Here is a 14,791-nt window from a genome sequence, read left to right on the forward strand (position 1 = left end):
AGAGCCACTGGCTTTTAAGGGAGAAGCTTGGGAGTTGCCTGGGTGGGGACAGAAGAGCGGGTGCCTCATCCTTTTCTTGTGGCAATGTTCTCCACTGGTTTACTATGGAACAGCAGAGAGAAGATCTTTAGTGTTGGCTTTAAGGGAGTCCTTGACACACTGCAACTCAGGGATGCCTATTGTTCCTATACCTGTATGATCGCAGGACTTGGAGGAGGAAGAGATCATGTGATCAAACCCACTCATTTTCCAGGTGATGAAACAGAGGCCATAAAGGGTGACTTCCCCAAGGTCACACTGATAGTAAGTAATAGAGCTGGGATTCAAACTGAAGGTTTCTTTTATTTACTTCAAATTCTGTGCCCTTTTCACTATTCTCTAGCTTGGAGCTGAGGAAACCGAGGCAGGAGAATGGGTCAGGTTCAGAAATGAGAAGCAGGCATGCCTATTTTGTCCGTTTGGAATCAGACCTGTGTTTCCATCCTGACTTTGCTATTTACTAGCTGGGAGGGCCTCAGGCAAGTCACTTCCCTTCCTAGGCCTTTGCTTCCTTCTCTGGAAAGTGGGTCATGGTGGATTAGATGTTCTCTAAGGTTCCTTTCAGTTCTAAATATTATAATTCCATGATACTGTTTTAGGAACAATAGTTCGTGCAGTGCAGACAGTGAAAAGATTCCAGAACCAGACCACCTGGTATAGAAGAGGGGACGGTGAGGTGTGAGAGATACGGGAGGCAGAGTTCAGCTTAGCAGAAAGAAGTAATTTAACATGAAATTAACCACAAAAGGAGCTTCTTGCCCTCCCAGATACTGAAGGACCGGTTCCTGGAAGAGTTCAAGCAACCTTTAGTCATTGATTTTATAGAGGGCTCTTAGCGGGAGTTTGCATTTGCGGCTTCCTTTCATTTTATGTGAGTCTACTATTCTAAAAGTCCAGGAAACCGCTCCACAGATTCCCCGATGACTGCAGGACCCCATGGGGCCCCATTCATCCCTCCCTCTACCCCCCCTTGTCCTAGAGGGCGGGGCTGGCTGGAGGTTTAGAGAGCAGGAGTGCGAGGAGAAACACTGGGAGGAGCCGAGACAGGCAGCCCAGTGCTACAAGAGGCTGGAGCCCGCACTGGTCAGGGCTCCTGGCACCGAGCGGACGGAGGCCGGCTGCCTGCCAGCGTCTAGGCTTTGTTAAACTCCCTCTGCCCACCATGAGCTGTGAGTTCGGTTAGGTCAGATTATTGCTCCCAGCCGGGGCTCCTCTGTCTCCTCACTTATCTTCCCCGCCCTCCCCTTTCCCTTACTCTTCCCTTCTTCCTCTTGCCTCTCCTTCCCCTCTTCTATTTCTCTCTCCCCTTTCCTTTTATTCCCTCCCTCCTCATGTCATCTTGGCCCCCCCATTGTTGTCTCCTTTCCCTTTTTCTTTCCTTCCATTCTTGAGTTCTCTTTTGCTGCCCCATCTCCTATTTATCTCATTTTCTTTATTTCCATTCCCCACTTGTCCTCTTCTCCCCATCCTGACCTTTCTCACCTCTTTCCTTCCCAGGGCCGCATCTCTCACTCAGTCTGTTGCTATTCCTGCAAACTGTGTCTCCTGCTGCAGGGACCCCTGCTACAGGTAGGGCTCCTTCTGGGCATTCCCCTGCCACGAACCTGGGGGTGGGGAAGTCTGCCTGTTGATGCATCTGGGAATTTGGGAAAGGGTCAGGAGGGTCTCCATTTGGGGCTCTGCAAATTCTGAGGGTCTGGGAGAAAGGAAGGGTTCTAGTGGTCCATTCTGGTGTCAGGAGTCAGGAAGAGGAAGTCTGTTGTGGATTTGCCCTATTGGAACCATTTGTGCCCATCTCCAACTCCTCCCTCCTCCTTCTTCATGGCTGGGAGAGCAATCATCAGCTGGAAAGTCACTTCTCTAGATCTCAGTTTCCTCATCTGTAAAACAGGGAGTTTCAGTATTCTATGTTCTCTGTTTCAGTGTTCTAAGGAATTTTCCAGCTCTCACATTCTGTGTTCTAATTTCCATAATGTTATATTTTAAGGCTCTTCCAGATCCAATGTTCTCCGTTCTAAGGAATTTTCCAGCTCTCACATTCTGTGTTCTAATTTCAGTAATTTTATGTTTAAGACTCTTCTAGATCTAATATTCTAGTTCTAAGGTCCCTTCCAAGTTTAACACTCTATATCCTAATGTCTAGGGGGAAGGGAGGCAGTGCCTAAGGAGGATGGGCCATGTCTGAGTTGGGCTAAACTTACCCTGTTTCCCAGGGAGGCTGGTTTGAGGGGCAGTGGCTCAGTTAGAAGAAACTTCCTCTCACTTCACTTTCCCCACCTTCTCTCTCTTCCTCTCTCCCCCTTCCCCGCTTCCTCCTCCTCACCACCCCACCAAGAAGTTGCCTCTGACCCTTCCATTTGCAGGCATTGTCCACTGGTGGGGTTGTTTCCTGCTACCAAAGAAGAGGTGGGCTCCAGAGAAATGGGATGAGGGAAGAAGATACAGACAGAGAGGGGCTAGAGAGAATGTTTCCCTTCTCTATCTCTTCCCAACTCTGCGCAGAAGGAGAGAGAGAGTGGTGTCACCTTAGTATACCCTGAGGACTCCCTCCCCATCTCCCATCATGGAAATGAAGGAAAGGAAATGAGGGAGACTACTGATCTCTTAGCCTCTGACCTGCCATTCCTTAGTCTCTACCTTTTCATTCTCATATACTCCTCTCTCCTCTTCTCTCTATCCAAAATGATTTAGTGAATTGAATGCCTTTCTGGTGTGTTATTGGTACCTGGTTATATTTGGGTTTGACTTGATGTTTTCCTCTGTGAAATCAGTAGCCCAACGAAGTTTTCCAGATGCTGGTATATATACACCTGGGGTTCCTACTCACATCTGAGGGCCTATGGGACATTTTGCTTCCTCTCATGATATAATAATATTTGTATAGCACTTTAAGGTTTGCAAAGTCCTTTACAAATATTATCTTATAACATCCTCTTAACAACCCTATAAGGTAGGTACTGTTGTTATCCTCATTTTACAGATGAGGAAACTGAGGCAAACAGAGGTTAAGTGACTTGCTCAGGTTCAGAAAGCTAGGGAGTGTCTGAGGTAGGATTTGAACTTGGGTCTTCCTGACTTCAGGTATAGCCTTCAAACCATTTTACCCAGCTGCCTGAGCATTCCTGGTTCATACCTAGGGGTTCTTTTGCTTTTGAAAAGGTAGCATGTGGTCTTTCGTGGAAAGAGACATCTAAGAGTTGGTTGACCAGGGTTTGAACCCCAGCTCTGCCACTTACAAGGTCTGTGAATTTTGGACAAATCTCATCTCTCTGGGCCTCATTTTCCCTCATCGTAATGTAATTGGTTTGGATGATCTGTAAGATCCTTTCTGGCTGTAATATTTTGTGTTCATCAGATTGTAAGAGCAAACATTTAAAACTGGGAGGAATCTTAGAATTAGAGCAGAGCTCATCTAGCCCTACTCCCTCATTTTACAGATGAGGAAACTGAGGCCTGGATCAATAAGGTGCAAAATGTGGATTGGAAACCAGATCCAAAATGCGAAGATAGGAACTCTTCAATTAAAAGGAAGGGAGCCCCTTGAAACAATCCTGTGAGGTAGTTAATATAAGTATTATTGTTCCCATTGTATAGATGAGGAAACTGAGTCTCAGAGAGTCTGCGACTTGCCAGTGGTCCTACAAGTGAGTTCTAAACCCCCATTCAGATTTAAAATACTATGAGCTTTCCCATTGACTTTATCAAAACCACTGGGCCCAGAGACTCTCCCCCCTTTCACCTCATCTCACTTTCTGATGCTTTCTTGCCTTTACTAGGGATCCTAAGTTTCATCATTCTGAGGATGATGTAGGAAGAGGCAGGCTCAGAATCTCCTTCCCTTTGGTGTTAGGTGAAGCAGCTCTGGGCCCGGGAGTCTGGGCTGTGTGCCTCATAGCCAGTCTCCCCAATTTGGGTTCCAGGAAATCCCAGGATCAGAGAACTTAGAGTTGGAAGGAATTTTAGACATCAAAGAGCAACTGTTTTTATTCTCATTTTGTACATATATGGGGAATATGGGGAATTTTATACATGTATGGGGAAACTGGGGGAAGTACTTTGGTCTCTGCTCTAAGGTTCTTATGGCTCTAACATTCCATGTTCAGCGATTCAATTTGACAATTTCCAATCCACCCCCTATTGCCTTGAGGCAGAGGGATGTTGGGCACCCCTGCAGTATGTGGAGCCCTTTCACTCCATGCCTTTAAGCCTCCTAGCTTTTGGAGGTGGTCCAGGGAGGGTAGATGACTTGCCCAGGGTCCCATAACAAGTTAGAGATTAGAACTCGGGTTTCTTTGCCTCTGTGCTCTCATGCAACACGTTTTTATTCAGGCTTCAACTTTTAAGATCCTGTACTAGGTGATGAGTCATATTCAACTCTTTACTCTCTCCCCAAATCCTATCAGCCAAGTCTTGATCAGTTCAACGACCTCCCCCTACAATCCCCAAATTCTCTTTCCTCTCTCTCCTCCTTATTGCCTATACCATAACTATCTTAATTCAGGCCCTATCCCTTCTTAGGCAGACTATCAAAACAGCCTCCTAATTGTTCTCCTTGCTTCTAGTCTCTCCCCTTGATAATCCATCCACTATATTTCCCAACTCAAAAAGCCCTGGTGACTCTCCATTGCCCTGAGAATAAAATATGAACTCTTCTGCTTAGCCTCCAAAGCCTGTCATGGTCTGGCTACATCTGATCTTTCCAGGGATATTATGTATTAATCTCCATCATGCACTGTGTTCTAGCCAAACTAGTCTACTTGTTATGTGTTGGCCATAACATGCCATCTCCCGTCTCTGGGCCTTTGTATAGGCTGGCCCTTCATGCCTGGAATTCACTACCTTTTTTCTCCAGCTCTTGGAATCCCTGCTTCCTTTCAGGGCTCAATTAAAAAATCAACTTCTTCATGATTCCTTTCCTGAGCCCCCGTCCCCAGATGCTAGGCAACACCCCCCCCTTCCACCTATCCCCCATTACTTTGTATTTATTTAGGTGAATGCATATTGTTTCTCTCTGTAGAATGTAAGGTCTTTGAGGGCAGGGACTGTTATGTTTTTGTCCTTGTATCTTCAAGTACTTAGCAAAGTGCTTGGCACATAGTAAGTACTTAATAAATGCTTGGGTTTTTTTTTTTTTTTTTTTGGCTAGGCAATGGGATTAAGTGACTTGCCTAGGGTCACACAGCTAATAAATGTCAAGTGTCTGAGGCCAGATTTGAATTCAAGTCCTCTTGACTCCAGGGCTGGTGTTCTATCTACTGCGCCACCTAACTGCCCCTTAATAAATGCTTGTTGATGGATTGATATAAGGGGTCTAAGGATATCTTTCTCCTAGGAGCTTCAATTTGGAGAGTGACTTGTATGACCTATGGCCCCTCAGTAGGACTCGATTTCTTCATCCGCAAAATTGGGAGGTTAGATGACGAGATCTCTAAGGTCTCCTCAGGGGCCAGTGTTCTAGGTTTCATTATGTAACATAGACTAGCATATGTTCTCATATTGCTTCTAGCTCTAGCATTCACTATTCTGTGAATCGGTAGATGGATTTGCATAGACAGAGGGGAGGGAGAGAACATGCTGGTTAGGGGGAACAGGGTGAGCCATAGCATGGAACCAGAAAATTCAATGGTGTGTTTGTGGAGCTGCTTAGCTCAGCTTGGCTGGGACATGGAGTATGTGGAAGGGAGGGGATGATAAGTAAGGTGGAAAGAGAAGTAGAAGCCAGATTAGGGAAGGCCTTGAAGGCCACTCTAAGCAGCTGGAAGGAGGAAGAACAAATTACTCCTGCATGAAGTGAGGAGGACCTGGGCTCTGGGTGGAGGCATTGGAGTGGAAGAGGAGGAGACGGAGTTAATTTTTCATGTGTGGGAGTCTTGTTTTCCCAAAAAGCAACTTTGGGGGCTAGGATCCTGAATGCCTCCCCCCACAGTGCTTAGCATTGAATCCCTAGGGGGTCTTAGTCTACACTAGACCCCTACTCCCATCCTCCTGAGGCAGAATGTTCTCCCTCTGCTTTTCATTGCACCCCCAGCATTTATTTAGCATAGCTCCTGGCACGTAGGTGCTTCATAAATACTTCTTGACTCAGGCCCTCTAGTCTAGCTCCTTCATATTAGAGAGGAGGAAGTTGAATCCCAAAGCAGAAAGTGCTCAAGCTAGTCAGCGTCAGAGCCAGGATTCAAACCCAGGTCCTTCTGACTCTAAAGCCAGCACTGCGCCATAATTCCTGTGCCAATATGGTCCAATCTTCACTTTGTGAAGACATATACTATAGCAGGATGAATTTGTTCACTCAGAGAAAAGCAAACCCTTCGGGCTTTTTAGTACAGTGAGATAGTATTGTATTTGCTTATGGGAGGACTGGCCCTCACATTTTAAGTGAGGTATGTAGTGCCTAGAATTGCTATATCTGCCCACAGAAGAGGTACTAAAATTCTTGGGTTGGGGTTGGGAAATCTTTTTTGGAAAATCTTCTGCTCATAGGGCAGGAGAGAAGAGTGGAACACTGGGTGAGGGTGGGATCCTGGAGCCCCCCTGGGCTCTAAACCTTTCCACCCTCATCCCAGTGGAGCCAGGAACTGGGAAAAGGCCACAGTGTGCATGCTTGTGTGTGGAGGGGTGGGGATGGGGGTGAAGCCTCTTGACCATATTATTATTCTGGGTTCCCATGGACAGAAGCTATCAGGATGGGGAGAGACCCAGGCAAAGTCCAGGTGTTTCTTGGGCTGGTGCCCATGGGGAAAGAATGTGGGATGACTGCCAGCCCTGCCCATCCCAAGGACCCCCACTTACAGACTGTATGCAGGCTGTGGCTGCATTCTATCCAGCTTTCACTGCCCCCAGCCTTTTCTCATTCCAGTTTTCATATGGAGGGAAGGAGGAAGGAGGCAAGATTAGGGTTCCTTGCGGGCCCCTCCCCCTCACCTTCCCCTCACTCCCATCCAACTGGTGCTCCAGTTATTTGGAGACAGGGTATGCTGAACAGCTGTGGATTGTTTGCTGACGATTACAGGCCTTGTCTGAATAGCCTGGCCAGTTGGAGGGATTAGGTAAGTTAGACACACCCCCTTCCACCCCACCCCCCAAGAGGAATCTAGCATCTCTTGTTTATGCTATTTCAATATCTTTGGAACGGGACTTTAGCAAACTTCTCTAAATATTATTCTTAGCAGACTATGGAAAAGCAAACCCAAGCCTCTCCCCACCTTATCCAAGACTGGGTATTACTCCTTCTTTACTCCCCACAGAGGCCTCTCCTCTCCCTGCCCTGAATTACATGCACCTAACTAGAGGAGACTTGAACCCCAGCAAGTCCATGTTCAGCTATGCAGTTTGAGCTCAGAGAGAGTTTTTTGGTGCCCCAGGGATGGGGAGGGGAGTTCAGATAGGAAAGCTTGAAGGAACAACAATAGGGTGAGCTGAAAACAGAGAAGACCATAGGCTTTTTTTTCTAGAATGATATTTGTTAGAGTAAGATGAGACACTGGATTAAAGGATGGCAGAGTTGGAAGTGAAATTCAAATGTTAGAACTTGGGAAGGACCTTAGAACACAGAATGCCAGAACTTTTGAAAATCTTGGAACAAAGAGTGTTTGTTGGCATGGAGTCTATAGGTCATTTAGTCCAATTCCTAAATGTAATAGAGGAGGAGGGCTAGCCAGACATTGAGCAAATGTTTCTGAGACCCTGGTCTGGGCTCTTACTCCAGCAGGTGTTGTCAAGTCCAAATGAAGAAAGAAAGAAATAGACTTCAGAGACAGAGTGAGGGCTTTAGGTTAGATAGGAGGAAGTCCTTCCTAAGTGAGGAATGGTATGTGGAGGAGCCCTGGGCTGATGCCCACCTATCCCCTTTCTTTAATAGCCATTTACCATGAAAAGAGCATCTCTCCCTTCCAGGCTGGTGATGAAGGGTGGCCACTGCTCAATCCCTCCCCCATCCCAAGAAGAAATCCAGAACGAAAACTTGGGAAGAACTCTGTTAGAATTGAGTTCCAGGCTTAGGTCCATGGAGCCAATCTGGGGTTCTTCTGTATTCATTTGTTCAGTATAACAGGAATGTGTGGGTTGTTCCTGAAGACAGGGAAATGAACAATATGACCGTCTAAAGTCATTTCCACCAGTCAGGGTTTTCAGAGATCCTGGAATCTCCTCATCTGTTAAGCTGGGTCCTCTGGGAAAAAGTGAGAATGAGGGGAAAGTCAAAGCCAGACCATGTGGGATAAGGAGGTCTCAAGGGAGCCCCTGACAGCTGTCCTGGCTTTATCCTCATGCTAATTCCTAGCACTGCTCTACCCCAGACACAGATCACTGCTGCCTTGTAGACAGCTTTTGGAGAGAATAGGAGGTGTGTGTGGGGCAGGGTAGAGAAAGGAATTGGGGGAAATGCCGTGCCTTGAGCCCTTCCGGGGTAAATTTCACAGCTCCTCAGCTGTGTACCTTGTGACTAAGAGACCTTTAAATGTCCTGAAGCTCCTGATGTTTATTGCAAAAAATAAAAAAAAAAAGGAAAATAAGGGGAAGGGAGAATAGGGGGGAGGAGAAGAGAGAGTGAAAAAGAGGAGAGAGGAGAGCAGGAGGGGACAACAGTGAAGAGGAAAAAATGAAGAGATGGGGACTAAGAGTAAGAGGAGAGCAGAGAAGGTAGAGTGATTGGGCCAGGATGGAGTGGGGAAGAAGCTTGTCTATTCTCCCTCAGTCTCTCAGTTGCAATCTTAGACTTTCTGGGGACGCTGGGAAGCTGGGACAATGTGGGTTTGTATCAGGGACCTGAGCCCACTGATAACCCAATGACTGGATTTCATGGAGCAGACCTCAAGGGTTGTAATAGGAGATACTTAGGCTAGAATATAATGCCAGGACTTGCCCCTCTAAGGCCTGCTGTCATGGAATTCTGAAACGTTACAGCTGAGACAAGTTTTTGAAGACTGTCCAGCATGACACCGTAACATTACAGATGGGGAAATTGAGGCTCAGAGGAAGGAAGTGACTTGCCCAAGGTTGCCTATCTAATTATTGATAGAACCGTGAGTAGAACCCTAACCTCTTGATTCCCCAGCCTAGTGCTCCTTCCAGCATTTGATCAATTCATGGAGTTGCCATGGTAAAGGAGGGTACCTTGACTTATGGTCCAAGACCTGGGTTTCTGTCCCAGCTCTGCCACTCACTGTCTGGATCACCTAGTCCCTTCATCTCTTTGAACCTTAGTCTTCTCTGTAAAATGGAAATAATGGTTGCAAGAAGTGCATTGTAGAAAACATCACATAATGTTACTGAGCTTCGCTCTCCTCCATAAAATGGGGATCAATAATCCTTGTCCTGCTTCCCTCACAAGTTATGAGGAATGTGCTTGAGAAATGAGAGTTATCATTATTATTGTTCTTTCACTTTAGGACCCTAACCCTTCACAGACCTCCTCCTATGCAGTCAGCATCCTAGCTCACACCAAACAATGCCCATTGTGCAGTTGAAGGATTAAGCAAAATTATTTGCATAATTTTCTCATGCTTTGTGTGTGTCTGGGGGTAGGGTAGGGCTTGGACCATTGACCCTTCTCTTTTCTCTCCCCTACTTTCCACAAACTGTAGGATTATAGATCAGGAAAGTTGGAAGGGATCTCAGAGGCTCTCCAGTCCAATGCTTTCATTTACTGAAGAAGGAAACTGAGGCCCAGGAGGTTAGGTAACGAACCGAAGGTTGTACAGGTAATAGTCATCAGGTCCTCTGACTCTAGAACCAGAGTTCATCCCATTGTACCTGGTTGTCTGACCTTGAATGGAGGCCCTGTCTAGGGGTGGGGATGGCTATTGTATCTGCCCCTTCTCCTCATTCTGTGTACCCAGCACTCCTCTTCAGTCCCTCTCCCCCACCCCCATAGATTTGTAGGTTATTATAGCTGAAAGAGACTTTACAGTGTCAGAGCTGGAAAAGACCTTGGGATATGGAATATAAACAAGATGTTAGAACAAAAATGTCAGGACACAGAGAATAAATTTAAAAGCTGAAAGAAACTTTAGAATGTAGAGCTAGAAGGTACTTTAGAACATAACATTTTAGAAGTGGAAAACCCTTAGAAATCACATATACCCTCTAGAATGTAGATTTTACAGATGATGATGTCATCTTAGCAAGTTATTAACACTTAAAGTTCCTAGGTGGCTGATTCACTATTTTTTTCTTTTTAATCATTTTTCTTTTTTGTTATTCTGAATTTGATATACACCAACAAACATGAACATTTCCATCTTCAGAGAAGAGCAGAAGAGGTTCACATATGAACCTGAGACTCAATTACATACAGCTTATATTTTTAACTGAATAAATGAAATAATTTCAAAGTTGTCTTTTTGTTTGCCCCTTCCTCTGAACTTCCTTTTGTTAAATACATTTAAAAACTTCCCAATGACAGTTTTATTTCTTTCCTTCTTTCCAGCCTTATTAGTGTTATTCTTTCTCCCCTGGCTCTCCTCCTGAGCTCCTATTCCTTCCCCAACAATTAAAAACAAACTCTTCCTTGTAATAAAGAAGTATGGTATCTACTGTCCACTTTGAGCAAAAATGTATGTCCCATTCAGTATCCTGAGCTGATTACCTCCCTTTAGGAGGTAGGCAGCATGGTCTTGTAAAGAAGTATTGCTCATTGCATCAATCAATTTTTAAGTCTTTCCAAGTTGTTTTTCTTTACAGTATTGTAGTCATTGTGTCCTAACTCTTCCTAATTTTCTCTGAATCCATCCCTTTCATAATTCTTTTATGATGTACTATTATTCCATTATATTCATATGCCATAATTTATTCATTGTTGTTCAGTATTTTTTAGCTGTGTTCAACTCTTCATGAACCCTTTTGGAGTTTTCCTGGCAAAAATAATGGAGTGGTTTGCCATTTCCTTCTCCAGATCATTTTAGATGAGGAAAATGAGGCAAACAGGGTTAAGTTACTTGCTTAGGATCATACAGCTAGGAGGCCAGATTTGAATTCAGGAAGATGAATCTTCCTGACTCTAGGCCCAGTGATCTATTTGCTGCTGCACTTATAATTTGTTCAGTCATTCCCAGTTGATGAGCAGTACCTCCTTCTTTTCCAGTTCTTTGCTACCACAAAAAGTGCTGCTATAAATAATTTTGCACATATCTTTTCCTACTTTCTTTTCTCTATTCACTGATTAGGCTTAATAGCTGTAGGTTAATAAAGCTGTAGATTAATAATACGCTGTTCAGTGACTTTTAGTTTCAAATTGCTTTCCAAAATGACTGAATCAGTTGACTTCACAATTTCACCAACAGTGCATTAGTATATCTGTTCTTCCACAACTTCTCCAACAATTATTTTCCTTTTCATGTCAACTTTGCTAATCTAGTGGTTGTGAAGTAGAATCTCAGAGTTGTTTTAATTTGAATTGTTCCTTATCATTATTGGTTTGGAGCATTTTTTCATATGGTTTTTGATAGCATGGGTTTCTTCTCTTGAGAACTGCCTGTTTCATATTCTTTGACCATTTAATGTCTGTTGGGGAATGACTCTTGCTTTTATATATTAGAATCAGCTCCATCTGTATCTTGGATGTCAGAGAAACTTTCTGCACAGACTTTTTCCTTTATCAAAAGCTTTTAATCCATTTATGTAATTATATGATTTTTATTGTTTTTGTTATTAATATGGCATATTATATTTATAGTTTTCCTAATATTGAATTAAGCCTCTATTGCTAGTATAAATCCAATGTGGCAATAATGTATTTATCTTCTTGTATGTTGATGTAGCCTCTCTTTTAATATTTTATTCGATATGTTTGCATCTATATTGATTAGGGATATTGGTGTATGGTTTTCATTTTTTGTTTTGTCTCTCCATGATTTCGTTATCAAGGCCATAGTTGTACAATAGAAAAAATTTGGTAGGATCTTTTCTTTTCCTATTTGCAAATAATTTATATGATGCTAGAATTTATTGTTCTTTGAAAAATGTTTGTTAGAATCCACTTGTAAATGTATTAGGTCCTGGGTTTTTTCCTTTGGGAATTCATTTATGTCTTGTTCAATTTCATTTCCTCTGATTATGTTATTTAATTTCTCCATTTCTTGTCTGTTAATTTTATCCTCTGACACCTCTGCTAGCCAAATACTCCAAAGATATAAAAGAGAAAGGAGAAAGGACTTATATCTGCAAAAATATTTAGGATGGATCTTTTCATAATGATAAAGAACTGGAAACAATCGAAGAATGGCTGAACAAATTACAATATGTGAATGTAATGGTAGATGACACAAATGTAATTTATTGTGCCATAAAACTTATGAAAGATCATTTCAAAGAAATCTGGGAAGTCTTGTGTGAACTGACGCAGAAGTGAATAGAACCAAGAGAACAACTTATATAATAACAACAATATTGTAAAGTCAAACAACTTTAAAAGATTTAAGGACTCTGATCAATTCAATGACCAACCTTAATTCCAGCATGCTGATAATGAACTAGGTTACCCATCCTGATAGAGATGTGATGGATTCAAGATGGAAAATGCAACATAGACATGGACAATGTGAGAATTTGTTTGATTATGCACATTTATTATAAGAGTTTTGTTTTTCTTTTCTTTTTTTCCTTTAAATTGGGAAGAGGATAGAAAGGAGAGAAAATAAATGTCTTTTAATTGAAAGATAAAGTAAAAAAAATTGGGAGTTTTATACTTGTGTAAATATGTTTGTTTTGTTCGTTGTAACTTTTGTTAGTATATATGGCAAACAATTCCTTTCCTTTTCCTTTTTTGGTAATTCTACTTTATCATTTTTGTTACTTGCAATTAAGTTTTGTTTCTCTGTTAAAAAAAGCAAATTGGCTAATAGTTTATCCATTTTAATTATTATTTTTTAATAGCTCCTTGTTTTACCTAACAATTCTATGGCTCTTTTGTCTTTAGTTTTATTAATCTCTTCTTTGATTTTTTATAATTTTCATTTTGGTGTTTAGTTTTCTTAAGAAAATCATTCCTTTTCTATTTTTTTGTTTAGTTGCATACTTAATTCATTGATCTATTCCTTCTCTTTCATTAGTAAAAGTTTTTAGATATATAAATTTCCCCCAAAGAACTATTGTGAATGTTTCTCAAAAATTTCGATATGTAGCCTCATTTTTGTAGTGTTATTTGAAGTTCTCAATGCTTTGCATGACTTGTTTTTGACCCACCAATTCTTCAGCATTAAATTATTCTCCATTCTAATTTAAATCCTTTTTTCAAAGGTCCACTATTTATTATGCTTTTTTTATTGTATTTTGGTCAGTAAGGGATATATGTTTATTATCTTTGCTTTTCTTTGTTTGTGAAGATTTTATACCCTACCATTTGTAAAGGTGTCATAAACATCTGAGAAATGTCTATGTTCCTTTCTATTTCTTTAGAATTGCAAGAAATCTATCATATGTAAGTGCTCGAAAGTTCTGTTTGGGTCTTTATCTTTTCAATTTTTATATTTTTGTTAATTGTCTAGACCTGAAAAAGGCATGTTAAGATCCCCAACTATTATGGTTTCACTATTTCTCTCCATAATTTGATTCATTTTTCCCTTAATATGTAGATGCTGAGCTATTTCTTTTATACATATATATGTATATACATACACATATGTTAAGTTCTGATATGATTTTATTGTTTATGGTGCCTTTAAGTGTGATATGATTTCACTGTTTTTCTCTTTTAACTATGTCTATTTTTATAGTTCCCTTGTCTGAGATTATGAATGCTCCCCCTGATTTTTTTGGTCACTTGAAGCATGATGAATTCAGTCCTTTATTTTTTATCTGTGTGAATCTTTTATGTTTCAAGTGTGTTTCTTCTATAAAGCTTCTGCTTTATAATCCGTTCTTCTACCTTCTTTGCTGTGGGTGAGTTCATGCCATTCATATTCCCAGTTATGACTGTTAATTATGTATTTCCCTGCATCATATACTCTTCTAGTTTTCCCTTTCTTTATTCTCATACCTTTTATAAAGAAAAAAAGTGGTGAAAAAGGAGTGTGAGCAACAGTTATGATCTATAATTGAAGTGATTTCCTTCAGCTCTTCTGACCATTTTCTCTTCCATTTGCCCAGACACCAATAACTAGTTCTTACTCTTTATTTTCTTCATTTTAATTCTCCCTTAATGATCTATACTTTGAAATTGAGGTTTGTTGTTTGGTGATGATTCCTTCTTCAAGATAACTTTACTTTTAGGATTTCCTTTCACCCTTCCCTATCCCTTCCTGTCTCTTTGTTGAGTTTAATGTATTGTTCCACCAAACACTGTGCCTTTTCAGCCTTCATATGTACAGTTCAGATAAGAATGGTGTTCATGTGAAGCCCCTTCCCCTTAACCTCCTTTTCCATCTTTTTGTACTTTTCTTCTCAAGCACCTTGATAATGAAAAATATTAAGTTCTATCCTCTTCTTCCACCTTTCTTCCAAACATATTCCTTTCCCCTGCCTTTTCTTTCTTCTCCCAAGATCTTTGAAACCAAATAAAATTACCCCTAGGCCCTCTGTTTTTAACTCCCTTCTGTGACCCTTGGAGACATTAGGGTTCCAAAGTGACACTTGTTTCTTCTCTCCCTATTATAATGTAAGAACTCCATCATTATTTAGCTCCTTCCAATTGCTCCAATAAATTTACTTTTCAAAGTGTCTCTTGACTTATTTGTATTTCAAAGTTTCTGCTCATATCTATCTGGTCTTTTCTTCTGGGATGTTTGAAATTGACCTGTTTTTACCAAAAGTCTATTTT

At 41.6% G+C, this 14,791-nt stretch overlaps 1 protein-coding gene across 1 annotated transcript in view; it reads left to right on the top strand.

Moving 5' to 3' along the window:
* Window positions 1-1,082: 1,082 nt before the first annotated feature.
* The window catches only part of LOC114047086 (prostaglandin G/H synthase 1-like), a 48,637-nt gene continuing 34,928 nt past the window's right edge, over window positions 1,083-14,791 (top strand). Inside the window, exons 1-2 of the mRNA XM_027867797.1 lie at window positions 1,083-1,208; window positions 1,537-1,608. Coding sequence (XP_027723598.1) covers window positions 1,202-1,208; window positions 1,537-1,608 — 79 coding nt within the window. The 5' untranslated portion in view covers window positions 1,083-1,201. The remainder of the gene's footprint in view (window positions 1,209-1,536; window positions 1,609-14,791) is intronic.

This window comes from Vombatus ursinus, unplaced genomic scaffold (genome assembly GCF_900497805.2).
Source record: "Vombatus ursinus unplaced genomic scaffold, bare-nosed wombat genome assembly UNPS02014786.1, whole genome shotgun sequence".
In the NCBI taxonomy this organism is placed as follows: Eukaryota; Metazoa; Chordata; class Mammalia; order Diprotodontia; family Vombatidae; genus Vombatus; species Vombatus ursinus.